This window comes from Ambystoma mexicanum, chromosome 11 (genome assembly GCF_040938575.1).
Source record: "Ambystoma mexicanum isolate Mex_15411 chromosome 11, UKY_AmexF1_1, whole genome shotgun sequence".
Taxonomy (NCBI): Eukaryota; Metazoa; Chordata; class Amphibia; order Caudata; family Ambystomatidae; genus Ambystoma; species Ambystoma mexicanum.
Genome location: NC_090934.1, coordinates 1450966490 through 1450993821, shown reverse-complemented (window position 1 = coordinate 1450993821; position 27332 = coordinate 1450966490). Strand labels below are relative to the sequence as shown.

The following is a 27332-nucleotide window of genomic DNA, read 5'->3' as shown; positions in this document are numbered from 1 at the left end:
AACCTGAGTAGAAGAAAGAGATACATTTGGGACAAGGAAAGGATCAACACAGTGCCTCAGGACTCTGAACATTGCACATGATGAGTAAGAGCAGAAGAAATTGGATTAGCCGAGAAATTATAATTGCATTTTCAACATGAGCCTTCTGTAAGCAGAAAAAACGACAAAGCTGATCAAATAATGACAGGTTTGGGGTTCACGGCAGGGCTTTTCAGAGTGGTGAATAATCTGTGTTTTTCTCCCTTAGTTGAGGAGTAATCCAAGGGCCTTAGGGACATGCTTTAATATGTATTAAGCGCCTTCGGGCCATCGGCGTATTTACAAGGCCAACTAGGCCAAGGTCGGCAGATTGCCAGAAGGGCTGAAGTTTATTTTTAATTTACCGGTTGTCATTTTTTAAATACATACAAAACTTTGTTTCTCTGAGTCTGGCTGATCCACAACACTGCCAGTAATTACGAACTGTGAGTAGTCTTTCCACTCTGACGGCTAAAGCTTTTGATGGGCAAACTTTTACATGTGCTTGATATTTACAAAAGCGTTATTGTTAGGGAGAATTTTGGTATAAAAACAAAAATAAAAAGGAAACGCTTACTAAACGCAGCGTTCGTTAGGTATTTAGTGATTCAGTCATACAACTCTCAAAGACATATATTACAGATATAAAGCTCTTTGGCCATTCTTATCTTCCCAAAATGCTCTTCAATATGCAAAACAGCCAAACCCTCATTGGTCTTATTGGTTCCACTTCACATTATCTTTGAAGTTCTTTCTAATGAATGCACGCATACAACGTGTTAAACAATCACTTTTATATTCAAATGCACGACATGCATTTTTTAAACCATCACAAAAAAGAGTTTTCCCTTCAGAAAAGTAAAGGTTAAAAATGATGTTTAATTTTAAACTCATTGCTATGCTTAATTCAAGCAGGGAGTACCCTCAGGTGGCACTAAACTGATGTTCAGAAGCAAGCACTAATTCCCCCCCTCAGGCCCCACATTTCCAAGGTCTGTGGCCGTCCAAAAGGTGCAAGCATGAAATAGGTCATAGAGAAGACAAAATGCCGAAGAGTAAATCTGAATGCACAAGTGCATCAAGAAACCTGTGAAAGGATGCCTGAAGCCATAGAAGGAGAGAACAAAAACTGTGTGCCAAAGGTGCAGACTGTTTCACAGCTGTAAAGGTGCCCCCTAAAGATATCCATTCAGCCATCTTTACAGAAGCTGCTCAGTGCTAAGCAGGCATATGGCATCCCTGCTGGGTTCACCCTGTGTCTTTGATGACATTCTGCTGCACTCGCAGTACTGCCAGGAGAACCAACTGCAAAGTATGTCACACAATCCATAACTCTGATGCTTATAAGTAATATGTACATTAATTATATTTTAAATATAACGTAGGACTTTTAGGTGAAACAATACTTCCAACAACAGCAGGACATCCACATCTATACCCACAAATCTCAATATGTTCCTATGTATTGTAAAGTCCAACTATACAGAGTTTACAAACATTTTAAATGCCCTTAAACGCAAGCTGGCAAAACCCATAGCCTAAACCACACCCACAATGGTAATATTGTGCTGACATGCCCGATTCATTGCTCAATTGTACTCTTGGAGTGTTGGGTATTTTGCAGAAATAGCAATAATGTAAACAGTATGTACCACTTCATTTGTTATAAAAGGTGCTTGCATTGTGCAGCTACAAGGAATGTTGTTGCTTCTCACATGAATGTTTAGGGTCGCCCCTATCCATTACTTTACTGCGAGAATGCAGAGCCAAAGATTCCAAGAGCCTCCTCCAACTGGCTTTACTCTACTGAGGTGTTTATGCCTCGGCAGAGTTTACAGACTTCCCTTGGGATTTTGCCATATTTTCATGGCATTCCAGCCCAAGGGATTGGAGGTAGATCGGCTGCAAGAGGTAACTTGCCTTATTTCCATTTTGCCCCTTCCTAACACCAAACCTGAAACCATGAGAAGGGGGTTGAGTTCTTTTTATTCAACATTTTTATAAGATGTGCCTGTACCACTTGCATATATTCCATATGTACACTTTACCATTTGACAAGACTGCATGTAGACACTTAGTTCTGTTGCATTAATATTACAGACCAGTCTAGCTGCTTCTCATAGAGTGACAGCAGGCACTTTATGAGAATAACCAGATATTGCGATTGCAACTCAAATTCCTCATTCCAACCTGCTCTCACTTGTGTCCAGTTGCCAGACAGCTTATGTCCTTATCACTTCCTCTAAAAGATTGTTTTCAGACATAACAGAAAGTAGACAATTAGCTGTAACAATGACCTTTAGTGCACTCAACTGTAGAGCACACTGCCTTCTCCAAATCTAGGGCAGCCGGGATCTGAAAACAAACTGCAGCCTTACAAACTTCCTTATAATGTTATGGAGCCAAAATGGGGGCCAAAATGGGGGTGATGGGGCGTAGTTTGGACAACACGGATAGAGTTTGTTGTATGGGCAGAATCTGGTGAAGGTGCAGAGTCTGGCAGCGGTGGAGTAAAGTTTGGGGGGTGCGTGCACTTATTTGGGCCTAGGGCAGCAGAAAGCCTAAATACGCCACTGCCTGGGGCCATTGCATCTAATAACTGGGTCAAAAGGCTAATAATCTGAAATTAACATGCTTACAGCAACAGCTTGCGAAGAGGCAGAAGGATCATAGTGCCAGGAGGAAAAGGCCAGAAGCAAAGAAGCAGAGGACACGTTATGATATGATATGATATTTATTTCTATCGCGATCGTACACAAGTGTTTCAGAGCGTGGCAAGGGAGGGGAACAGGGGAGAACAAAAACAACGATCTTACTAGGCCCAGTGACATCGAGAACGTGCAAGTGCATGGGAAGGGAAAGGGGAAAAGTGCATGGAAGGGGGAGAGTGGAAAGTGCAGAGCAGAGGAGAACAGATAAATAGTAATAAATACCAATAAATAGAATATGGAACAATAAACAGGGGTAGTGCAGTCAGCAAGTGGCAAATGCTGTGTTTACGGCAGCAGAACTGGGTAAGTCTGATAAGTGCATAAAAAGAAGAAAATGGGGCCGTGGGGGACTGTATGGGTACAGATACAGTCCCCAGTGCGAGGGGTGGCTGGGAGGCAGTGCAGAAGGGTGGCAGGGTGAGCAGGTACCTGGGCCCAGGGGACGGTGCTAAGATAGAGCAGATCAGCAGGGCAGATGGGGAGCAAAGGCAGATGCAAAGAGGAAGGTCTTGAGGTGCTTTCGGAACCGGAGATAGTTCTCCTCAAGTTTTAGAGTGGCAGGGAGGCTGTTCCAGAGGGAGGCCACAGCCGAAGACAGGCATCTCCCCCAGCTTTCTTCTTTAATCTTCTTCTTTAATCTTATAATCCACTGGGAGCCAATGAATGGATTTCAGGGCTGGAGAGATACGATCCCAGGGCTTGAGGTCAAGGACAAGATCTGCAGTCCTGTTCTGGATGAGTTGCAGAGGGCGGAGAGTAGAGGCAGGTAGATTTAGAAAGAGGCTGTTACAATAGTCCAACCTAGAGAGGACCAGAGCCTGGGAGACAGTGAGCTTCTGGGGGAAGGAGAGGAAAGGCAGAATACCTCTGAGGAGGTGCAGTAGGAAGTTTGACTTTTTAGATACCTCCGAGATGTGGGCTGAGAAGGAAAGTGTGGAGTCAAAGATGACCCAGAGGTTCTTAGCCTCGCAGGTGGGTATAGGAGGAGGGCCAAGCGAGGCCGGCCAGAGTGAGAGGGGAAAGGATGGAGAAGGTGTGTCGATTAGGATGATTCTTACACATCTAGCCAGATGTGTCAAATTAGAGCAAGCACTAGAAACAGATAATACTGCCAAACAACAGGCAAAAGGACTACCAAAAAGACCTGATTAATCTTGCAATAGGGGCGAGTTGCAGGTGAGGAACGATTGGGGAGCAAAAACCAAGCACAAAATATTTCCTAAATTTTGAGCAGGGAATTGAATACATAACTAATACCTTAAGATTAGACAGAGCAGTGAATGACAAACACACGCTGTGAATTTGCACCTATTCATGCATTAATTGGGTGTTAAGGACCTAAGCCTGTACTTCGGTTCAAATTCAATGGGTGGATGTGATTAATGACAGAAACACAGGAAGTGGGTTAAAAAAAAGGAGAGCGTGGGCACCATTTTATGTTGAGACTGCCACCGATAGGGATGCTTTCTTCTGTTGTCCTTCTGTTAAGGGAGGTTTTTCAGGGCCTGTGGCTTTGCTTTGGTCTATTGCTTCACATGGTCCTCTCTCTGTCTTGCAGAAGACACCTACGCCTCGGAAGAAGTGGTGGACCACCTTCCTGTCATGGTGAAAGTCATGGACACGGCAGACCAGGTAAATGTCACAATATGTTACCTTACTATATTGCACCAAATCATAACCGGAGTAGTTTCAAAGCGCCGATCCTTGACCATAGTGCACTGTGCGTCGGCTGGGGAAACAAGACCTTAGTGTGCTGTGAAGGAGCGCAAGAGTGTCCTAGGACTCCCTCAGGGTCAGTCGTTTTTCAAAGAAACGAGCTGGGGGTAGATCTCTGTTTTCGGCTGGGGCCTCCCTCTGGAATAGCCTCCCTGCCACTCTAAAACATGAGGACAACCATCTCCGGTTCCGGAAGCACCTCAAGACCTTCCTCTTTGCTTCTGTCTTGGCTCCCCCTCTCCCCTGCTGATCTGCTCTCTCTTTGTACTGTGCACCTGGCCACCCTCTATCCCGTGGGCCCAGGTACCTGCGCACCCTACCACCCTCCTGCACTGCCACCTGGCCACCCCTTGAAATGGGGACTGTATCTGTATCCGTACAGTCCCCCACCCTCCCCCCCTTGTTCTTCCTTTTCTGCACGTATTTAGACTTACCCAGTCTGCTGCCGTAAACACTGCACTTCTCACTTGCTGGCTGCACCACCACTGTTTATTGCCTCTATTATCTATTTATTTGTATTTATTATTATTTATCTGTTCTCCTCTGCTCCGCACTCTCCTCTCTCCCCCGTCCATGCACTTCTCCCCTTTCCCTTTTCCCATGCACTTGCGTGTTCTCAATGTCACTGGGCCTAGTAAGATCGCTGTTTTATTCTCCCCTGTTCCCCTCCCTTGCCTTGTCACGCTCTGAAACACTTGTGTATGAGCGCGATACAAATAAAATATCATATCAGGAGGGAGGGAAACAAGACCTTAGTGGCCTGAGAGGGAGAGCAAGAATGCCCTAAGAGAGAGGGAAACAAGACTGTGAAGGGAAGCAAGAGTGCACTAAGAGGGAGGGAAACAAGACCTTAGTGTGCTGTGAAGGAGCGCAAGAGTGCACTAAGAGGGAGGGAAACAAGACCTCAGTGGGCTGTGAAGGAGCGCAAGAGTGCACTAAGAGGGAGGGAAACAAGACCTCAGTGGGCTGTGAAGGAGAGCAAGAGTGCACTAAGTGGGAGGGAAACAAGACCTTAGTGGGCTGTGAGGGAGAGCAAGAGTGCCCTTAGTGGGAGGGGAACAAGACCTTAGTGGGCTGTGAAGGGAAGCAAGAGTGCACTAAGAGGGAGGGAAACAAAACCTCAGTGGGCTGTGAAGGAGAGCAAGAGTGCCCTAAGTGGGAGGGAAACAAGACCTCAGTAGGCTGTGAAGGAGAGTAAGAGTGCACTCAGTGGGAGGGAAACAAGACCTCAGTGGCCTGTGAGGGAGAGCAAGAGTGCACTAAGTGGGAGGGATACAAGACCTCAGTGGGCTGTGAAGGAGAGTAAGAGTGCACTAAGTGGGAGGGAAACAAGACCTTAGTGGGCTGTGAGGGAGAGCAAGAGTGCCCTAAGTGGGAGGGAAACAAGACCTCAGTGGGCTGTGAAGGAGAGCAAGAGTGCACTAAGCGGGAGGGAAACAAGACCTCAGTGGGCTGTGAAGGAGAGTAAGAGTGCACTCAGTGGGAGGGAAACAAGACCTTAGTGGGCTGTGAGGGAGAGCAAGAGTGCCCTAAGTGGGAGGGAAACAAGACCTCAGTGGGCTGTGAAGGAGAGCAAGAGTGCACTAAGCGGGAGGGAAACAAGACCTCAGTGGGCTGTGAGGGAGAGCAAGAGTGCCCTAAGTGGGAGGGAAACAAGACCTCAGTGGGCTGTGAAGGAGAGCAAGAGTGCCCTAAGTGGGAGGGAAACAAGACCTCAGTGGGCTGTGAAGGAGAGTAAGAGTGCACTAAGCGGGAGGGAAACAAGACCTTAGTGGGCTGTGAGGGAGAGCAAGAATGTCCTAAGTGGGAGGGAAACAAGACCTTAGTGGGCTGTGAGGGAGAGCAAGAGTGCCCTAAGCGGGAGGGAAACAAGACCTTAGTGGGCTGTGAGGGAGAGCAAGAATGTCCTAAGTGGGAGGGAAACAAGACCTTAGTGGGCTGTGAGGGAGAGCAAGAGTGCCCTAAGCAGGAGGGAAACACAACCTTAGTGGGCTGTGAAGGAGAGTTAGAGTGCTCTAAGAGGGAGGGAAACAAGACCTTAGTGGGATGTGTAGGGAAGCAAGAGTGTCCTAGGAGTGAGGGAAACAAGACCTTTGTGGGCTGAGAGGGAAGCAAGGGTGCACTAAGAGGGAGGGAAACAAGACCTTAGTGCGCTGTGAAGGGAAGCAAGAGTGCACTAAGATGGAGGGAAACAAGACCTCAGTGGGCTGTGAAGGAGAGCAAGAGTGCACTAAGTGGGAGGGAAACAAGACCTTAGTGGGCTGTGAGGGAGAGCAAGAGTGCCCTAAGTGGGAGGGAAACAAGACATTAGTGGGCTGTGAAGGGAAGCAAGAGTGCACTAAGAGGGAGGGAAACAAGACCTCAGTGGGCTGTGAAGGAGAGCAAGAGTGCCCTAAGTGGGAGGGAAACAAGACCTCAGTAGGCTGTGAAGGAGAGTAAGAGCGCACTCAGTGGGAGGGAAACAAGACCTCAGTGGGCTGTGAGGGAGAGCAAGAGTGCCCTAAGTGGGAGGGAAACAAGACGTCAGTGGGCTGTGAAGGAGAGTAAGAGTGCACTAAGTGGGAGGGAAACAAGACCTTAGTGGGCTGTGAAGGGAAGCAAGATTGCCCTCAGCGACAGAGAAATAAGACCTTTGTGGGCTGTGAGGGAGAGCAGGAGTGCCCTACGTGGGAGGGAAACAAGACCTTAGTGGGCTGTGAAGGGAAGCAAGAGTGCCCTAAGCGGGAGGGAAACAAGACCTTAGTGGGCTGAGAGGGAGAGCAAGAATGTCCTAAGAGGGAGGGAAACAAGACCTTATTGGGCTGTGAAGGAGAGTAAGAGTGCCCTAAGCGGGAGGGAAACAAGACCTTAGTGGGCTGTGAGGGAGAGCAAGAATGTCCTAAGAGGAAGGAAACAAGACCTTAGTGTGCTGTGAAGTAGCGCAAGAGTGCACTAAGAGGGAGGGAAACAAGACCTTAGTGGGCTGAGAGGGAGAGCAAGAATGTCCTAAGAGGGAGGGAAACAAGACCTTAGTGGGCTGTGAGGGAGAGCAAGAGTGCCCTAAGCGGGAGGGAAACAAGACCTTAGTGGGCTGTGAGGGAGAACAAGAATGTCCTAAGAGGGAGGGAAACAAGACCTTAGTGGGCTGTGAGGGAGAGTAAGAGTGCACTGTGCGGGAGGGAAACAAGACCTTAGTGGGCTGTGAGGGAGAGCAAGAATGTCCTAAGTGGGAGGGAAACAAGACCTTAGTGGGCTGTGAGGGAGAGCAAGAGTGTCCTAAGCAGGAGGGAAACACAACCTTAGTGGGCTGTGAAGGAGAGTAAGAGTGCACTAAGAGGGAGGGAAACAAGACCTTAGTGGGATGTGTAGGGAAGCAAGAGTGTCCTAGGAGTGAGGGAAACAAGACCTTTGTGGGCTGAGAGGGAGAGCAAGAATGCCCTAAGAGAGAGGGAAACAAGACCTTAGTGGGCTGTGAAGGGAAGCAAGAGTGCACTAAGAGGGAGGGAAACAAGACCTTAGTGGGCTGTGAAGGGAAGCAAGAGTGCACTAAGAGGGAGGGAAACAAGACCTCAGTGGGCTGTGAAGGAGAGCAAGAGTGCACTAAGAGGGAGGGAAACAAGACCTCAGTGGGCTGTGAAGGAGAACAAGAGTGCCCTAAGTGGGAGGGAAACAAGACCTCAGTAGGCTGTGAAGGAGAATAAGAGTGCACTCAGTGGGAGGGAAACAAGACCTCAGTGGGCTGTGAGGGAGAGCAAGCGTGCCCTAAGTGGGAGGGAAACAAGACCTCAGTGGGCTGTGAAGGAGAGTAAGAGTGCACTAAGTGGGAGGGAAACAAGACCTCAGTGGGCTGTGAGGGAGAGCAAGAGTGCCCTAAGTGGGAGGGAAACAAGACCTCAGTGGGCTGTGAAGGAGAGTAAGAGTGCACTAAGCGGGAGGGAAACAAGACCTTAGTGGGCTGTGAAGGGAAGCAAGAGTGCCCTAAGCGGGAGAGAAACAAGACCTTTGTGGGCTGTGAGGGAGAGCAAGAGTGCCCTAAGTGGGAGGGAAACAAGACCTTAGTGGGCTGTGAAGGGAAGCAAGAGTGCCCTAAGCGGGAGGGAAAAAAGACCTTAGTAGGCTGAGAGGGAGAGCAAGAATGTCCTAAGAGGGAGGGAAACAAGACCTTAGTGGGCTGTGAAGGAGAGTAAGAGTGCCCTAAGCGGGAGGGGAACAAGACCTTAGTGGGCTGTGAGGGAGAGCAAGAATGTCCTAAGAGGAAGGGAAACAAGACCTTAGTGTGCTGTGAAGGAGCGCATGAGTGCACTAAGAGGGAGGGAAACAAGACCTTAGTGGGCTGAGAGGGAGAGCAAGAATGTCCTAAGTGGGAGGGAAACAAGACCTTAGTGGGCTGTGAGGGAGAGCAAGAGTGCCGTAAGCAGGAGGGAAACACAACCTTGGTGGGCTGTGAAGGAGAGTAAGAGTGCACTAAGAGGGAGGGAAACAAGACCTTAGTGGGATGTGTAGGGAAGCAAGAGTGTCCTAGGAGTGAGGGAAACAAGACCTTTGTGGGCTGAGAGGGAGAGCAAGAATGCCCTAAGAGAGAGGGAAACAAGACCTTAGTGGGCTGTGAAGGGAAGCAAGAGTGCATTAAGAGGGAGGCAAACAAGACCTTAGTGGGCTGTGAAGGAGAGCAAGAGTGCACTAGGTGGAAGGGAAACAAGACCTTAGTGGGCTGTGAGGGAGAGCAAGAGTGCCCTAAGTGGGAGGGAAACAAGACCTTAGTGGGCTGTGAAGGGAAGCAAGAGTGCACTAAGAGGGAGGGAAACAAGACCTCAGTGGGCTGTGAAGGAGAGCAAGAGTGCCCTAAGTGGGAGGGAAACAAGACCTCAGTAGGCTGTGAAGGAGAGTAAGAGTGCACTAAGTGGGAGGGAAACAAGACCTTAGTGGGCTGTGAGGGAGAGCAAGAGTGCCCTAAGTGGGAGGGAAACAAGACCTCAGTGGGCTAATGAAGGAGAGTAAGAGTGCACTTAGCGGGAGGGAAACAAGACCTTAGTGGGCTGTGAAGGGAAGCAAGAGTGCCCTAAGCGGGAGAGAAACAAGACCTTTGTGGGCTGTGAGGGAGAGCAAGAGTGCCCTAAGTGGGAGGGAAACAAGACCTTAGTGGGCTGAGAGGGAGAGCAAGAATGTCCTAAGAGGGAGGGAAACAAGACCTTAGTGGGCTGAGAGGGAGAGCAAGAATGTCCTAAGAGGGAGGGAAACAAGACCTTAGTGGGCTGTGAGGGAGAGCAAGAGTGCCCTAAGCGGGAGGGAAACAAGACCTTAGTGGGCTGTGAGGGAGAGTAAGAGTGCCCTAAGCAGGAGGGAAACAAGACCTTAGTGGGCTGTGAGGGAGAGCAAGAGTGCCCTAAGCGGGAGGGAAACAAGACCTTAGTGGGCTGTGAAGGAGAGCAAGAGTGCACTAAGCGGGAGGGAAACAAGACCTTAGTGGGCTGTGAGGGAGAGTAAGAGTGTCCTAAGAGGGAGGGAAACAAGACCTTAGTGGGCTGTGAAGGAGCGCAAGAGTGCACTAAGTGGGAGGGAAACAAGACCTCAGTGGGCTGTGAAGGAGAGTAAGAGTGCACTAAGCGGGAGGGAAACAAGACCTTGGTGTGCTGTGAAGGAGCGCAAGAGTGCACTAAGTGGCAGGGAAAGCAGGCAAGGGGTTGCAGACACAGGGGGGGAGTCTGGCAGGAGGGGGATGCGTGCTATTGGTGCGCAGGTGCGGTAGCCCGCTGTGCATGGACATTTATGTAGAGATATGTGACATAGAATCATATGTGTTGGGTTAATATTCATATTGGGAATTCAAGGCAGTTTTGGAAGAATTTTAGAGTACAGATTGAGACATATTTGGTGTGTGAGGGACTAGAGAGGGTGGTTGCGCAATCCTGGCAGATACATGGGCTTAAAATACTAAAATACATTGCTGTGTCTATATGCGATACCAACACAGTCGCTGAGAGTGCCCCGAACCTGCCCCTTATTGAAGGAGGGCCTTCTCGCCCAGCCCATGGAAGAGAAATGCAGATGCCTAGAAAGACATGCCAGACTAAACACACTGGGCCTCATTACCAGGCTGGTGGTATCCCGCCGGTAATTCCAATGGTATACAAGTAAACTGTATTGCCCTACCGGCACTTGGTCCGGTGGTATTACCGGCACTCGGTCCGGCGGTATTACTGCTGGATTACCAGTGCCTGCAACGGTTGTAGATCCCCATTCCATGGAGTCCAAATGGACTCCATGGGAGGATTTGCCGGTATTACTGGCACTGGTAATACCGACTATTTCTGCCAGTAAGGCTCCTGACTTAACTCCAGCTAAGAGAAAATCAGGTGCCCCACCGGCAAACGTGCACTCGCACAGGCAACGGTATAATGACTCCAATTATGGCCGCAGGTTCACCGTTTCAAAAAGGCATAAAGTTGGTGAAGCCTGTCATTAGGTGCCCCCTACAACCGCCGCTCACTATAGAGAGACTCTGTGGCGCCTTCTTGGCCTCCGCCGTAGTGTCTCCTCTGGTGGGAGTTTTCAGGGTGGGGTCCTGTCTTGTGGGACACTACCCACCTGGAGAGTAGGGGGAACCCTGCCTTCTTCCCCAGACACATTTTGCAGCCCTGGGTCAGGTGGCACACCATAAACCCCTCCGCACCCCCTTTCCCCCATTGCAGATTCTTTTTTTTTAAAGATTCCTGTTGGCAGTAAATGTCACTACTGCCAACGGGAATCTGAAAATTCTGCCCAGTTAGAAGTCCACTGAAGTGGACTTCCTGAAATCCCACTACCATATTTCAAACAAACTGCATGGAATAGTTTTATAACTGTTTTCTTTATCCATTTGCACCCTCATTTTGAGGGTGTAACTTGATTGTGTAGAGGACTGGTGCAGCATATCATTACTGCACATGTTTAATGCACAATTCAGATCCTTTCGTGCATCATATGCGAAAGGTGGTGACAGGGTGGGCATCAGGTGGGCATTCCCCTTAACACAGAAACTCCTTTTCCCCTCATTGAAGGGAAGGAAAAATATGTTTTTAAAAGTTCTGGGGGCTTTTTTACATTGTTACCATGGCTTCTACGGTGGAGGGAAACTGGTGGAATTTCAAGGCGATTTTTCATGCTTAAAAATGTACGGCGGGCGGTATTCCAAAATACCTCCCGTTATGAGTCTGTAAGTTCCTGGGTGGGGTAACGTGGAGATACGGCTGGCTTCGCAGCTGGGGGGCGCCACGCCCAGAATTGGCCGCTTCAGAACGTGTTCTCTGAACAGAAGTATGTTCAAAACTTCATCAAAAAAATCTCACAAGAAAGGCGGAGCGGGGGCCCTTCTTAGAAGCAGCGCACGGATAATGCAGTAGAAATAGGCCTGAGATCAAAGCCTCCACACCCCCCCCCCCCCCAGCCCTGTCCGGGAGCTGCGGACCGTGTTCAGGTCACGGGCGCTACCCCCGCCGCCCACCCTCACTCCGGCGGCTGCTCTCCAGCACAATGTGTCCTTGTTCCCCCATGACCCCCCCTCCCGGGATCAGCGGCCCCCACCTTTGAAGCCGCTTGGGGAGATTGGCCAGGTCCACAGACCGAGGGGGAGTTAATGATAAACCTGAGAGCCGACGACAATAAACCCCTTTCGCCCAGGACAGGGCCGCCAATGCCATCAAAGCGCAGACTTCTTGGCGCTATGCCCGCCCAGTTTGGTGCAGTCTCCAGGCCGCCTCGCTGGAAAAACTTGACGTGCATTTTCATTTCGGTTCTGACTAATCCTTTTTTCATTTTTATAATAGTTACAATTTTCAGACTGGTTGTCTTCATTTTTCGATATATCAGTCCTTTGGTGCGATGCCAGACATACAGTGGTTTGGTTGGAAAAGTCGGGGGCGGGGGGCATTTCCTTGCAAGACCATGACCCACCCAGAGGACCGTAGAGCTGGGACACACAAATAGTCCACGTGTCGGGAGAAGCCTCACATGTGACTGACTGTATCCCAGCCCCACTGGCCTTTCATGCGTAGATTTGCATCTGGGGGGAACACGAAGATTTGCTGCTAGGCTGGTGGCTATGAAAGGCCGGTAGGGCTGGCCAAGAGTGGCTCAGATGCCGCACTGCTCTCTCTGAAAGGCTAGCAAGCCAAGGGCTGGAGGATTGACATGTCAGCCCGAATTAACAGACGCTTTAGCGAAACCCCTTGGTTTGGCTTATGTCTTGATCTGTGCGTTGGCAAATCATGTTTAGTTTTGAGGACGGCGTCTCTGCGTAAGGACAGCGTTCTACTCTTGGGCTGTGGGTGTTTCTGCTGTGTGTTGGTATCCTGTTGGAATACCGTGATGTCAGCATGGAGTCGTGGGTGAGTGGCTGGGGTGTGAGCACTGATTCTGAAAGTGTGCGATCTGTAAACTGGCAGGTGTGGATGGGTGTGCCAGTGAAATTACATCAGTGGGTTTCGGAAGACGCCTGGACACTCTCTTCTGACAGGTAGGCTTATTGCCCGAGTCACACAGCAGGTAAGTGACATGCAAGGGATGTATGAGAGGACAAAGGCACTGGCACATCCACACCTGCCAGCTTACAGATCTAACTGACAGAATCAAAACCCACACACCAGCCAGCCACTCACCCACCCAACACTCCATGCTGACATCACGGTATTCCAACCGGATACCAATTAAGCAATAGAACCTGAGCGAAGCGAGGGCCTTACCGAAGGCCCCGGGGCATTACCAGAGTCGGTAATGCCCCTGCCGCGAGGGTTCTATTGCTATTAGTATCCCGGCCTGCAAAATTTGCGTGACCGGGGCACTAAAAGCAATTTTTTTCTGTCCCGAAACGCTGCAGCGTTTTGGGACAGAAAAAAAAACGATCAAGAAAATGGCCGCCGCCATGGAAAGGGAAAACGGAGTCCGCTTTCCCTTTCCATGGCGGCCATCGGGAGCGGACGCGCTCCTAGCGCATCCGCTCCCGAGAAAGGATAAAAAAAAGGTAAGTGGGGTTGGGAGGGCGGGAGAAAAAGAAAAAAAAAGTACCTGCACCCCCGGCAGGGGACGAGGGAAGCCCCCAGCCGTGTGGAGACGCAGAGCGAGGATGACCCCGCTCCGAGTCTCCACACGGCTGGGGGCTTCCCTCATCCCCCGCCGGGGACGCAGGATCAAGAAGGTAAGTTGGGGGGGCGGGTGGGAGGGAGGGGAGGGAAGGGAAAAATAAAAAATAAATAAAAAGACTTACCCGAGTCCCCGGCAGGGGGCGAAGGCAGCCTCTCAGCCGCGGGGAGGCTCAGAGTAGGGATGGCCCTGCTTCGAGCCTCCTCATTGGCTGAGGGGCTGCCACGCCCCCCACCGGGGACAAAGGCTGTGGAATCCCGACGGAGGGATTCCTGGCCGGGTAGGGACCTGGCGAGAGCCAATCAGAATGCTTGTTGCATACTGATTGTCTCTCGCCGGGGTACTAATGCACAGTAGAAACAACCACGACATACAATTATAGTTTGTCCCGGGAGGATAGCTCAGGGGCCACATGCTCGCCTTGGAAACAAGTCGACACGAAGCAACACAGGTTCGACCCCGGGTCTGCGCTTAGAAACCTCTGGGTATTAAGCCCGTTATAAATACGCAACTAAGACATAGGGCCTCATTACGAGATGTGCGGAATGGGTTTAACAGCGCCGGTAATGGTGCCGGCGCCGTTAAACCCACTCCGCACTATTACGAGGTTCCCTCGCAGGACCCGCTGTGGACGTCTGGTTTATCCAGACGTCCATAGCGGGTTCCTCGAGGGAACCAGGGAGCTAACAACGGGCCCATTATGAGTGGGCCCGTTGTTAGCTCCCTCCCCATTCCCATTGAGCCCTATGGGGGCTCAAATGAGAATAGGGAAGGACCGGGCCCGGGTTCCCGAAAGGAGGAATTACCGGGCCCTCCAAACTCGGAATGACCTGGTAATTCCCCATTCAGGGAACCCGCACCCGGACACGATTTTGGAGGCAGCCATGGCGCCAATAGCGCAATGGCTACCTCCAAAGTCGTAATGAGGCCTATATTCCTGTTACAGCGCCTCGATGCCCCCGGGCTGTCTGAGCACTTTAAAAAAATGCAAATAAATAAATAAAATAACACCTCTCCATCCGTCAATAAACCACAACAGGAAAGAAAACTCCAACACAAACATCACGAGAACCATTCTCCGTCCACGTCGTAGCAGAAACGGAACAAAAGATGGACATGACGGACATGACAGCACCCCCAGAGCTCTGGTACTCTCCAGACTGGACTACTGCAACAGCTCTTCCTTAATCTGCCTTCTTCTATCCGCCCATTCTCCGTCCACGTCATAGCAGAAACGGAACAAAAGATGGACATGACGGACATGACAGCACCCCCAGAGCTCTGGTACTCTCCAGACGGGACTTCTGCAACAGCTCTTCCTTAATCTACCTTCTTCTATCCGCCCATTCTCCGTCCATGTCGTAGCAGAAACGGAACAAAAGATGGACATGACGGACATGACAGCACCCCCAGAGCTCTGGTACTCTCCAGACGGGATTTCTGCAACAGCTCTTCCTTAATCTACCTTCTTCTATCCGCCCATTCTCCGTCCACGTCATAGCAGAAACGGAACAAAAGATGGACATGACGGACATGACAGCACTGCCAGAACTCTGGTACTCTCCAGACTGGACTACTGCAACAGCTCTTCCTTAATCTACCTTCTTCTATCCGCCCATTCTCCGTCCATGTCGTAGCAGAAACGGAACAAAAGATGGACATGATGGACATGACAGCACCCCCAGAGCTCTGGTACTCTCCAGACTGGACTACTGCAACAGCTCTTCCTTAATCTACCTTCTTCTATCCGCCCATTCTCCGTCCACGTCGTAGCAGAAATGGAAAAAAAGATGGACATGACGGACATGACAGCACCCCCAGAGCTCTGGTACTCTCCAGACTGGACTACTGAAACAGCTCTTCCTTAATCTACCTTCTTCTATCCGCCCATTCTCCATCCGCGTCGTAGCAGAAACGGAACAAAAGATGGACATGAGGGACATGACTGCACCCCCAGAGCTCTGGTACTCTCCAGATTGGACTACTGCAATAGCTCTTCCTTAATCTACCTTCTTCTATCCGCCTATTCTCCGTCCACGTCGTAGCAGAAACGGAAAAAAAGATGGACATGATGGACATGACTGCACCCCCAGAGCTCTGTTATTCTCCAGACTGTACTACTGCAACAGCTCTTCCTTAATCTACCTTCTTCTATCCGCCCATTCTCCGTCCACGTCGTAGCAGAAACGGAACAAAAGAGGGACATGACGGACATGACAGCACCCCCAGAGCTCTGGTACACTCCAGACTGGACTACTGCAACAGCTCTTCCTTAATCTACCTTCTTCTATCCGCCCCTGTAACTAATAAAGAAAAGGGCTGTAAGACGTATCCTTGGCCTTAAGCCCATGCACCGTATCGCTCCAACCCAGGCTCCCGGTTGCTGCAAGGATCAGACTTCAATCCCTCTGCATCATCCATAAGGCAGTCTGCCCGGGGACCACACTATTTGCAACTTGCTGTCACCAAACACTCTCCTTCCAGATCCCTCCGATCCTCCGGCTCCAACTCTCTGCTTCTCTAAGCAGAGAGCGCGCGCCGTTCCCTTTCCTCGGCTGGCTCCCTCCTCTGGAACAGCCTCCCCCTTTCTCTCCATCTTGAGCGGGATCTCAACCTCAAGACTTTCCTCTTCTCCTTCTCCTTCCCTCTCTCTCTCCCTTGCTAAATCCCACAGTAGCTGTGATTGGTGGCCTGGGCCCTTGTGTGTCCTTCAAGGTCCTGGCCTGCTATCTGATCGCCTGCAGCATCCCCCGCCCCCTGCACTTGTCTTAGGGCTACCTGACCCGTGCTGCCTCACAGGCCTGCACTTATTGTATGGGCTAGTGACCCCTCTTTCATCTTGTGGTCGCTGCCTGGCACCTACCTGTTGCCTACGCAACCGGCGCTTGCAGTTAGCTGTTGCCTTACAACGGCCTCCATGGCACTTCACCCCTCTGTGGAATCTCTCGCAATACCCCCTCCCCTGTCCCTTCTCTCTCTCTCTCTCTGCACTTGCACGCTCCAAATGTCCACAATGCCTAGTAGGACCGCTTTTGCATTTTGCATTTTCCATTGTTTTGCTGTCTCCCTTGTTCCCTTCCCTTTGCCCTGTGGTGGGCACTTTGAAACACAATTCACTTGATGTATAAACACCTTACAAATGCCCAATAAAATAAATAAATACACCACACGAGGTGACCAATAAAACTAAATCTGTGCCGCACCAACATCGGACGGAGCAAACCTTGCAAAAGCCTGGGGGAAACAGACCACGCAGACTGCGGTTGACCCAGTGCGTAAAATGCGGGAAGCACTCAAAACAAGACTCCTGAGCGATGATGCTAACACTCACAAATGAGTGGAAAAGAAACAAAAGCACAGTGCTAAACTCCGAAAACGTCAAAGTTCACTCCCTCCTAAGAGATTTTAAAACACAGTACAGTAGGACAGAACCGAAACTGTACCCCACAGTTGAGCCACGCCATACAGCACCCACAGTTGGGCAGCGTCAACCGCAATCCGTGCCCCTCTGAATGTCCTAACCACCGCAACTGTAACCAACTGTTGATCAAAATGCTATGCACCTCACATAGCCCTGAAACCGCAACTGTAAACAAAGCGGTTGGACCAACCACCATAGACTGTAACCAACAGTCAACCAATTAAACTTCAAACCAAACACTGGACTGTAAACAAAAGCCAAAATCTGACCCAAGCGCTGACTGTAGCCAACAATCAAAATAACGCCAGAAACTGACTGTCCACCCGACTGTAACCAACACAACACCATGCACCGCACACGGTCCTTAAACTCCCCGACTGTAACCAACAGTCAAATCCCATGCACCTCACACAGTCCAAACAAATCTTTGGCTGTAAAAAATAACCCCATGCACCTCTCATGGTTCTAAACAAATTACTGGCTGTAAGCAACAACCCCATACACCTCCCATGCTCCTAAACGCCTGCTGTAAACAAGATCCCCATGCATCTCACATGGTCCTAAACAAACCCCTGGCTGTAAACAACAACCCCATGCACCTCACATGGTCCTAAACAAATCCCTGGCTGTAAACAACAACCCCATGCATCTCACAAGGTCCTAAACAAATCCCGGGCTGCAAACAACAACCCCACACATCTCACATGGTCATAAACAAATTCCTGGCTGTAAACAACAACCCCATGCACCTCATGGTCCTAAACAAATCCCGGATGTAAACAACAACCCCATGCACCTCACATGGTCTTAAACAAAGCCCTGACTGTAAACAACCCCATGCACCTCACAGGATCCTAAACAAATCCCTGCTGTAAGCAACAACCTCATGCATCTCACATGGTCCTAAACAGATACCTGGCTGTACACAACAACCATGTGCACCTCACATGGTCCTAAACAAATCTCTGGCTGTCAACAACAATCCCATGCACCTCCCATGGTCCTAAACAAATCCCTGTCTGTAAACAACAACCCCATGCACCTCACATGATCCTAAACAAATCCCTGGCTGTAAACAACAACCCCATGCACCTCACAGTGTCCTAAACAAATCCCCAGCTGTAAACAACAACTCCATGCACCTCACATGATCCTAAACAAAACCCTTGATGTAAACAACAACCCCATGCACCACTCAGAATCCTTAACAACAAATCCCCAAACACCGGCTGTAACCAACAGCCACACACTCAGAAAGCACTTGGGCATACAGCGTGGGATGGAGGGCATGATGAAAGCAAGCATCTCTCAATAAGTTCACGTTATTGCCCCCATGAGGATGCACCTGGCACACCTGGCACATGTCTGGCTCTACTCTGACCCTACCCGCCTTTCTACAGCACTCCCTATCATTTAGCATTTTCATTTTAATGGTTTCCCTTTGAATGGCGCCTATTTTATCAGCCTGTGAAAGATAAGGGGACGAGTCGCTGATTCGACCCAACAGAACTGGTACAGTGTTTATATTGAATGCTATATATTGAAATTCCCATATATCAAATTCATTTTATAACCCTCAGAAGGATGAAGGCAGAGCTAGGAAAGCCAGCCATGTCCCAGAGTCTGTCAAATGCTATGGCCTGTCATATGATCCACATCTGTGGCACTCCTTGTCACTGTGAGAAGGATGAAAGGTGGAGCCAGGCACACCTGACAAACATGGGACTTTGCTTAAGTGCTGTTAGCCTTTCACCAGCCTGGTATGACAGCTTCCCATTTTAATAGAATCCACTTCCACAGAACTGTATGCCCCCCATACGGGTGAGGGTCCCTCGGCTACCTCTCCCTGGCAGACCACACCTGAACGACAGGCATCTGTGGAGCAGGCTCAGAGGTGTTCATTTGCTCAGGCTTAATCGCCAGCCTGACACTGGCATCCCTCAACGTACCCCATCGCCAGCCTGACACTGGCATCCCTCAACGTACCCCATGGCCAGCCTGACACTGGCATCCCTCAACGTACCCCATGGCCAGCCGGACACTGGCATAACTCAACGTGCTCCATTTGTATTTCTCCTGATGTCCTGGAAACAGTTTGCCGTGGGTTTGTCTGGTGAATGCATGGAGGCTTCATTAGGGTAGGTGAGTGGAATGTAGGTGATATGAGGATGTTTGCATAGGTTACATGTAGGCCATGCACCCAAGAATCTAGGCACTGGCAGAACTACTGCAGTGTCATATGGCCACACCACCAAGAATGTATTCACAAGTATTGCAGTGGGTAGTGTTTGTTTGTTTGTTTGTTTGTTTGTTTGTTTGTTTTATTAATTCATAATGCGCATCAAACCCGAGGGTAACAGGGCGCAGCAGTACAGAATATGCAAAGCTTCAGGTTGCATGGTTACAGATAATAATATACAGGCAATAGCATTTGTATACATAAACAGGAATGGAACTGTACAGATAGATAGGGTTGGGGAGTATATACAAGCAGGTGGTAAGAAGAACTGATAGGCCCTGACTAGTTGTTAGAGGACTTCAGCAGGTTGATATAGCTGGATCTAGATTTGAGGTAAGAATGCTCGATATGTAAAGAGTGGGGCAATGAGTTCCATACTTGTGCCGCTCGGACGGGGAAGCTGGCACCCCCGGCCTTGGTCAATTTGAATCTCGGAATGATAAGGCTGTTAACATTCGAGATTCTTGGAGGTCTGGAGGAGCTTCCCTTTAAAAATCTATCAGTAAGATAGGAGGGTGCGGCAGTATGCACGGCTTTATAAGTGAGGGATGCAACTTTTAAAAGGACTTTATCTTGGGTCGACAGCCAGTTGTTATTGCGCCTTATCTTCGAAATATGTGATTTTTAGATATACCGGGAGCTGCTCTCAAGGCATTATTTTGAAGAATTTGGATTCTATGTGGGATAGATTTGTTATCACCAATATATGAGGCATTGCAATAATCTAAGCTAGACAAAATAAGGGCTCTAGCCAAGATAATGCAGTTGTCGTCTGAGATAAAGGGTTTGCCTGCTCTAAAGAGCTTGCATGTGTAAGCTGTAGCTGACGCTAAGGAGTTCACCTGTTTATCAAAGGAGAGGGTGGCACACCTCCTTGGCTACCTTGATAACATTCCCATCGATCTCGAAAGAGGAGTAGTCTTGGGCTAATTTCCTGAGATTGGAGTGGGTACCCAGAATGATTAATTCAGTTTTATCATCATTCAGGCATAGACCGTGAGTTGCCATCCATGCCTGGATGATGATATACACCCTATTTACCAAAGCCAAATCCTTACTATAATCCCCAGAAAGTGGCAGGAGAATCTGGGTATCATCTGCATAATTAGTGTAAGTGATACCAAGAAGGTCCAGATCATCAAAAAGGGGCTTAGTAAATATGTTGTATAGGGTAGGGGATACGCAGGGGCCCTGGGGAACGCCGCACAGAATGGGGATCGGGTCTGCCGCAGCTGTCGGGGAGAACACCCTCATGTCGTGTCACCGAGGAAGGATTCGACCCAGGTTATGGCTTCTTTAGAGAAGTGGGCAGCAGAGTTGAGGTGGCTGCAAAGGACCTTGTGATCAACGAGATCGAATGCAGCCCAGAGATCCAATAAAAGGAGGAGGGCTTTTTTACCTTTATCTCGTAGCTCATCTATTTGCAACTTCAAATCGATGAGGGCAGTCTCAGTGCCGTGTTGGGGTCGGAAGCCTGATTGCTGTGCTCCCAAAAGATTATGTTGTTCCAGGAATCTTTGAATTTGGGTGTAGGCAATCTTGTCAAGGATGTTTAATTAAAATGGTACTGTCGTTTTGGGGCGGAAGTTAGTAGGGATGAGAGGGTCTAGGGTTTGCTTTTTCAACAGAGGCAGTACCCAGGATTGTTTCAAGTTAGTCGGCACTGTGCCAGAGGTAAATGAGGCATTAACGAGTTTAGAAATGAAGGGGGAGAGTTCTCTAGCGGCATCTTTTATGAGTTGGGCTGGGCAAAGGTCACCCTGACAATTAGAGGGCTTGAGGGAGTGGATGACTTTCTCTACCTCCAGGATGGAAGTTTAGGCGAACCTGAATTGCCAGCTGAATTGTGTTCTTTAGGAAATGGGATGGTGTTGGCTTGGGTGGTTGATTAAGTGAGGCTTTCTTGGTATCTATTTTCTTTTGGAGCATGGCTACTTTGTTAGATAATGCTTGTTGTATCTCTGTGCACCACGTTTTATCTTTTGAGCATGTATCTGGGATAAGAGTAGGCGACTCTAATTCCTTAAGGATGGAGAACAGTTCCCTCATACTCGGGATAGCCTTAGAAATGCGCTTGTTGAATGAATTGCATTTGGCCAGGTAGATTTCCTTTTGATAATGGGAGGAGATTTCTAAGAGTTTATTTTTCTGATCTTCAGAAGGAGTTAGCCTCCATGTGGATTTGCAACTCCTCTAAAGTTGTCGTAGATCCATCAGTTCTGGAGTGAACCATTTATTGAGATGGGATTTAGGTTTAGTCAAGAGTTGTTAACATGATTTTGTTATATTCTTCAACTAGCATTTCCGGGTCTAGGTGTTCCTCTAGTTGGTTTAGAGTGGGTAGGATAGCAGGAATCACTTTATCCTTTGTGAAACACTTTTTGTTCCTGGTTGGACATGGTGGGGCCATGATGGAGACTTGAGGGAGTGGTCTAGAGGTGGAGAGTTGGAAGGTCACAAGGAAGTGATCCGTCCACAATTGTGGGGAGATGAATGTGATGTTGGCAGTGCAGTTGTAATCCGCTAGCCAATAAAGAATTCTCCCTTTGCTATGGGTAGGTTCTAGATTTTTTTGAGTTGGACCAAATTCAGTGAGGGTGTTGGCCATAGTGATGGCATATTTGTCTAGTGGGTCATTATAGCCCAGATTAAGATCCCCCAGAATGAGCAGTTGTGTAGATAATTTAAAATTGTTGGCCAGTAGACTGTTAATGTCTTCCTCAAATGTTCCCAGAGGTCCGGGGGAGGGGGTCTGTAGATGAGGTAGTCAGTATCTGGGAATTGTAAAGAGGGAGTTCGATTGAGAGCACTTCATAAGAATTGGAGACTAGAGTGGGTGTGGTTCTCATGCCTGGGCTGATTTTGGCGATAATGGTGATGGCACCACCTCGCATGTTATTTCTATCTTGTCTCAGAATGGTATAGCCATCTGGGATTGCCAGGGACAATAGAGGTCCTGCTGCATCATGCAGCCAGGACTCTGTGATGGCAAGGAAGTCCAGCTTAGTAAATATAAGGTCAACAATGTCAAGGACCTGGCATTTATTAGTCCACCCTTGAGGGTGTGAAGGTGTTTGGTGAGTAGTCGGAGAAACATGTTTGGGCTTAATTGGTGATTGCAAGAGGGCTTCTTAGAGTAGGGGAATGGAGCCTGAATGATATGGTGATATTGCCATGATGCACAATAGGGTTGGCGGTGTACTTTGATATCTGCAGATGGTGTTCGATTTGGGAAGTTAAGGGCAAACTGTTGTGTGGCCAGATTCTCGGCCACCCATTTCATTGTTTTAGAAGAGAATTGCAAATTAGGAAAAATGATTTCATAAAACATGTATTATGGATGTGATATATTAGGATATTAGGATTTTAAATGAATTATGTGTACGCGTTCTTCTCGATCTTATCGATATTGTTTTCTTTCTGCTTGTAAATGTTGTGCCTTCGTGCGATTACTTTCCCGGATAAAATATTAATGACAAAAGAATCAATCAAGCACAGCTGACAGATATAGTGGCCTTTCAGAGGGACTGGCATGCCGAGAAAAATTCCCATTTAATATTATCCAGAAATTGCCTTCGGAAGAAGGGAAGATTGCACAGGCGTGGCCCTTTGACTTTTAACTTTGCATGCTGGAACTTGCAGGTCCAGATTTTCTTAAAAAGGGAAAATAAACTACAAGTCCCAGCATTCGGTAGGAAACCCAAGGCGCATGCGCTGGGGCTTCTTGGCAGATGTGAACTGCCAGGTTGACCATGTCTATCTATCTGCTCTTTTCTATAGCGCCACTAACCCAGAGGCTTCAGGGCGCTCAATGTGTGGTGATGCTCTCTCTCTTTCCTCTCTCCGCAGGATGGACCCGTCAGCTGCGAGCGCTACCTGCACTGGGCCCAGGCTTTCATGGTGGTTTACAGCATCGATAACAGGAGGAGTTTCGAGGGCTGCAAGAGCTACTTGGACACCCTCTCGTGCCACATCAAGGAGAGCCGTCACGAGTACCCGGTCCTGCTTCTGGGCAACAAACTGGACATAGAACGATATAGGTAACGCACAGCCTGCACCTCACCCAGGGGCCTCTGTACAAATCGATGCTATGGGTCAGGCCGGAGCTGCCTGCATTTGAAAAACAAAAACCCTGGGATGCCAGTGGCATGGCCATGACCCCTAGGTGCTCAAACTCCACCCACATTCCCCTCCCACACACATATTTCCTGTTATCATCATAACATGTTGAATGTCACCCATAAAACAGAGAAATTAAATGTGCATTTGGTCATCGACAGTTGTAATTTCGATGTGTTTTTTAACGAGTATTGATAAAAAAGCTCATCAAAATATATATAGGGGGTTGGGAAAGTGTATATAAGGTTTGGGGGTGCAGGCATAACAATTGGGGTTTGGGGCGGTATCCCCCCAAAAATCATAAAAAAACACATCAAAATGACAACCGTCGATGAAAGAACTGTGCATTTTTCCCCACTAGGTCCATATTCACTAATGCAAAAGCTGGTTTAATTAGGTCATGCCCCTCCTCTCTTGGTTCCCTCTCGGAAAAGAGAACAATTGTCCTGTTTCATTCTTATAGCCATCACTTGAAAAGCACTTATCACATAATGAACCAACCTGACAAATATATACATTCTTTTAGACATAATTTGAGTATGTTGTTGCTTTACGCCATTCTCCTTAAAGGAAGATTACAAGTACCAGAAGGCAAAGTAATATTAGACTACAAAATCTCGTCTTTGTTTTACAATTTAACTTTCAAAATGTAACGACGTACAACAAAATAAACTTGTGACAGGTTCACCTGCTTTTAGTTCTTCTTCGGCACAGACCTCATGTCAAACAGATACCTTAGACACAAACTGGAGATTTTAAAAAGAGGGTTGCAAGTTATTTTAATTATCATGAAGAAAGACACAAACATGGGAGATAAATGGAGCTGTTTGAGACTTTCAGATACAAAAGTCGCCATCAGTGAATATACTTTAGCCCCAGGTCACCCCAATGAACCCACGTTGCAGTGTCTGTGGACGTTCACCACTGATAAAGAACTACCCGTTCCAATTACAGCTTTCACACAACACTTGAAATATTCTTGCATGAAATGATAGCTGGGACATGCACCCGTGTTTCATTCTGACTTTCTTTTTCATGGCTCATAGGATTGTCCAACTCCAGGCCTCGAGATGCGGATCCATGTCGGATTTTCAGGATGTCTGCATTAATATTCATGAGATAAATTTGCATACAATGATTCTAAATGTATGCACATTTTTCTCATGAATATTAATGAGGGACATGCTGAAAACCCGTCAGGTTTCTGGCTCTCGAGGCCTGGAGTTGGACAACTGTGTCTGTTTATGATCAACATTTGTATTATGTTCTCTGTGTGTGACAATAATTAGTTGGTTCTTTGGTTCTGACAAAAGTAATCACCTGGCGGCAATTGGAGGAAGGTTTGCGTATTGAGTGACAGGTGCCAAGAAAGATTTTCTTACATTTTTATATGGAACAAATCAGTGAGGCCTCTATCCAGCCTGTAATGGCCAAAGTTTAGTTGCTGTTGGGTCCCCTGTACTGTAGTTCCTTAAAGAAAGAAATGTCTGCTTCACACGAGCCCGCGTGGCGCCTACCATTCCTTGCAAGAATATTTAATGTATTGGGTACTGTTCATTTATAGCTTCTATTTCCTGAATTACGTCTTGTTTTTTTTGTCCAAAAGTTGTACACAAACAGGAAATGTACAATTATTTTATTCCAAAAGTGATTTATAGTGCCTCGTTAATTTGTAAGCACTCCAATATTTGTTGCATGAGAAAGCTGAATCAGAGGGGGCAAAGAAATGTGCCAAGATCACACAATTTTGGTCAAGAAGGAAAGGTGGAATGGGAATCAGTGGCGTTATTTCACCTAAATCATAAGGGTCACAGAAGAGACATGACACAACCCTGAAGCAATCCATGTCGTCATAGTAACGAACATCAAAGGATCTTAAACCGGATGGAGAGACAGGCTATCACTTTGAAACAACATTTATTAGAAATCTGGGACTTGAGCATCTTGACGAACAGTGATTGGTTAGGGACATTAACGTCTAGCAACTGTTAAAACCACTTGAAGCTAACGGCTATTATTAACAAGCCACTAATAACATTGGTTAAATAAGGAGGCTGAAACCCCCTTAGTGTGTTTGCAAGCAGCAACATAGCCGCTGTTGCACCGAAATTCTCCCCATGTTTACAACCGAACACTCAAGAGTGATGGAAGGACGTTTTTGAATCAATCATAACCACTGTCATTGCTCGGGGTAAACCTGCAAACCATTGTTTTTCAGCTTGCTGGGCCATTACAAAAGTGGAAAAACTGTCTGCGTATTGGGGTTGATCCCACCTCTAAAGGGGAAGCCCAGCTCGTCGCATCAGGATTGCATGAGACCACAGGCAGCCTCAGGCATGTATGGAGTGACCTCTTTGTGGATCATCAGTGAGGTGCAGCTTGGGACTGGAGGCACAGCAAGCTCGGGACCCGCATCTTGGAATGCCCATCCTACATAGAGCGACTTTTTTATTGTCCAATGGAAGAACAGCTCAGCACACGCCCATCTCCCGCCAGAAAAAAAAATATCAAAAAAGTGGCTGCACCATTAAAATGGAAAAGGGACTATGTCCCATTTCGGATGACGGCGGCCATAGAAAACATGTTCCAAAATGGCCACCGTCATCCGAAAAGGGACTTAGTCCATTTTCTATTTTAATGGAAGCGGTGCGGATGGTGAATGCACAGTCGTGCTCAGAAAAGCCAGATTGTGATTGTATTTGTGTTGCATGATTTTAACCCAGACCATTTGATTCCAAAGTCTATAATTAAGCCGCCAGGCCATATACGCCCTCACCAGTACGTTTGGTGTAATATTGCGATTGATAGTGGTGCTTAGCGTTTTCCCAATGGGAAAATAGTTTTATTCAGATGGGGAAGCCTGCATTGGAACCTGAATCTGGTGGTTCGAAAGTCAACAACGTTACTGGTAGGCTGCATCTGCCCCTTTGCTCTGCTTTCTTATCTTTTTTGATTTAATGGAGCAGTTTATACTGCTGCTCAATTCATTTCTACGGACACCTACATTTGGCAGATAAGCAAACCAGAGAACTTGGAGCTAAAGTGATGTCCAAGATCACACAACTTTAGTCACATTGCGAAGCCAAAATTAGAATCAGTTTGTTATTGCCACTGAACCAGTACCGCCCTCTGTTGATCAGTCTCTTTTGTTTAACAAACAATGTTTTATTGGTGTTTAACTTGTTTTAATCAAGCCCACATTTAGCAGGTAAGAAAACAGAAGGACAAGGAGATAAAATGATGTGGCTTCCCAGGTACTTTGGGGTTATGGGATCTGCAGAAAGAGAAGCAGATTATCAATGAACATATTTGCACTGGGCTGTAATAGACAAGGTAAAGTACATCTTAACCTTTCCTTACCGGTTGCCCAGGTGGGGGGGGATCCTCACACCGTATTGCATTGTCTATCATAAAGAAAGCATTCTGCCAACGTTCCTAACCTTACCTGCCTTTCTACAGTAATATCTGTGATTTGGAGTGTAAAGACTGGAGGTGGGTATCTACTTCTGGCCACTATAAAGTTTCGGTAGAGGCGCAGAGCAGCCTAGCCGAGGTTCTCTAATGGCAGCAATGGACGAGCCACCAAGGGTGACACTTGAGGGAGGTGATGCAGGCAAATTCTTAGGTACAGTGAATCCCCGGGCCCCCAAAGAGGAATGTACACACACTATGTTATGTGCCAACACAGTAATTGTATATAAATCAAAGTTCCGGTGAACATATACAGCAATAAATAACACACTTTGTACTCAGGCAACAGCATGCTATTAATGGCAAATATTAAGACCTCTATGTGGTGTCACAATATACTTCAATTCGGGTAAAATGCACCAACTGATGACAGTTATTAGAATGCATAAGAATTACTAAGCAATGGCTAACTTCATAGATATTACCATAGAAGCCACTGGAGAACAGGATCCAAGGTGAATCTGGGACCCCTGGAGAAATCCTGAGGATGGAAATTGCTCATCCTCGTCACCGTACCTTGAGTGCCTTGGCAGGCGAAGTGGTG

At 48.0% G+C, this 27332-nt stretch overlaps 1 protein-coding gene across 1 annotated transcript in view; it reads left to right on the top strand.

The window, feature by feature from the left end:
- RASL12 (RAS like family 12) overlaps nt 1-27332 on the top strand; it is a 144822-nt gene that overhangs the window by 99869 nt on the left and 17621 nt on the right. The window contains exons 4-5 of the mRNA XM_069625090.1: nt 4288-4361; nt 23048-23238. Coding sequence (XP_069481191.1) covers nt 4288-4361; nt 23048-23238 — 265 coding nt within the window. The remainder of the gene's footprint in view (nt 1-4287; nt 4362-23047; nt 23239-27332) is intronic.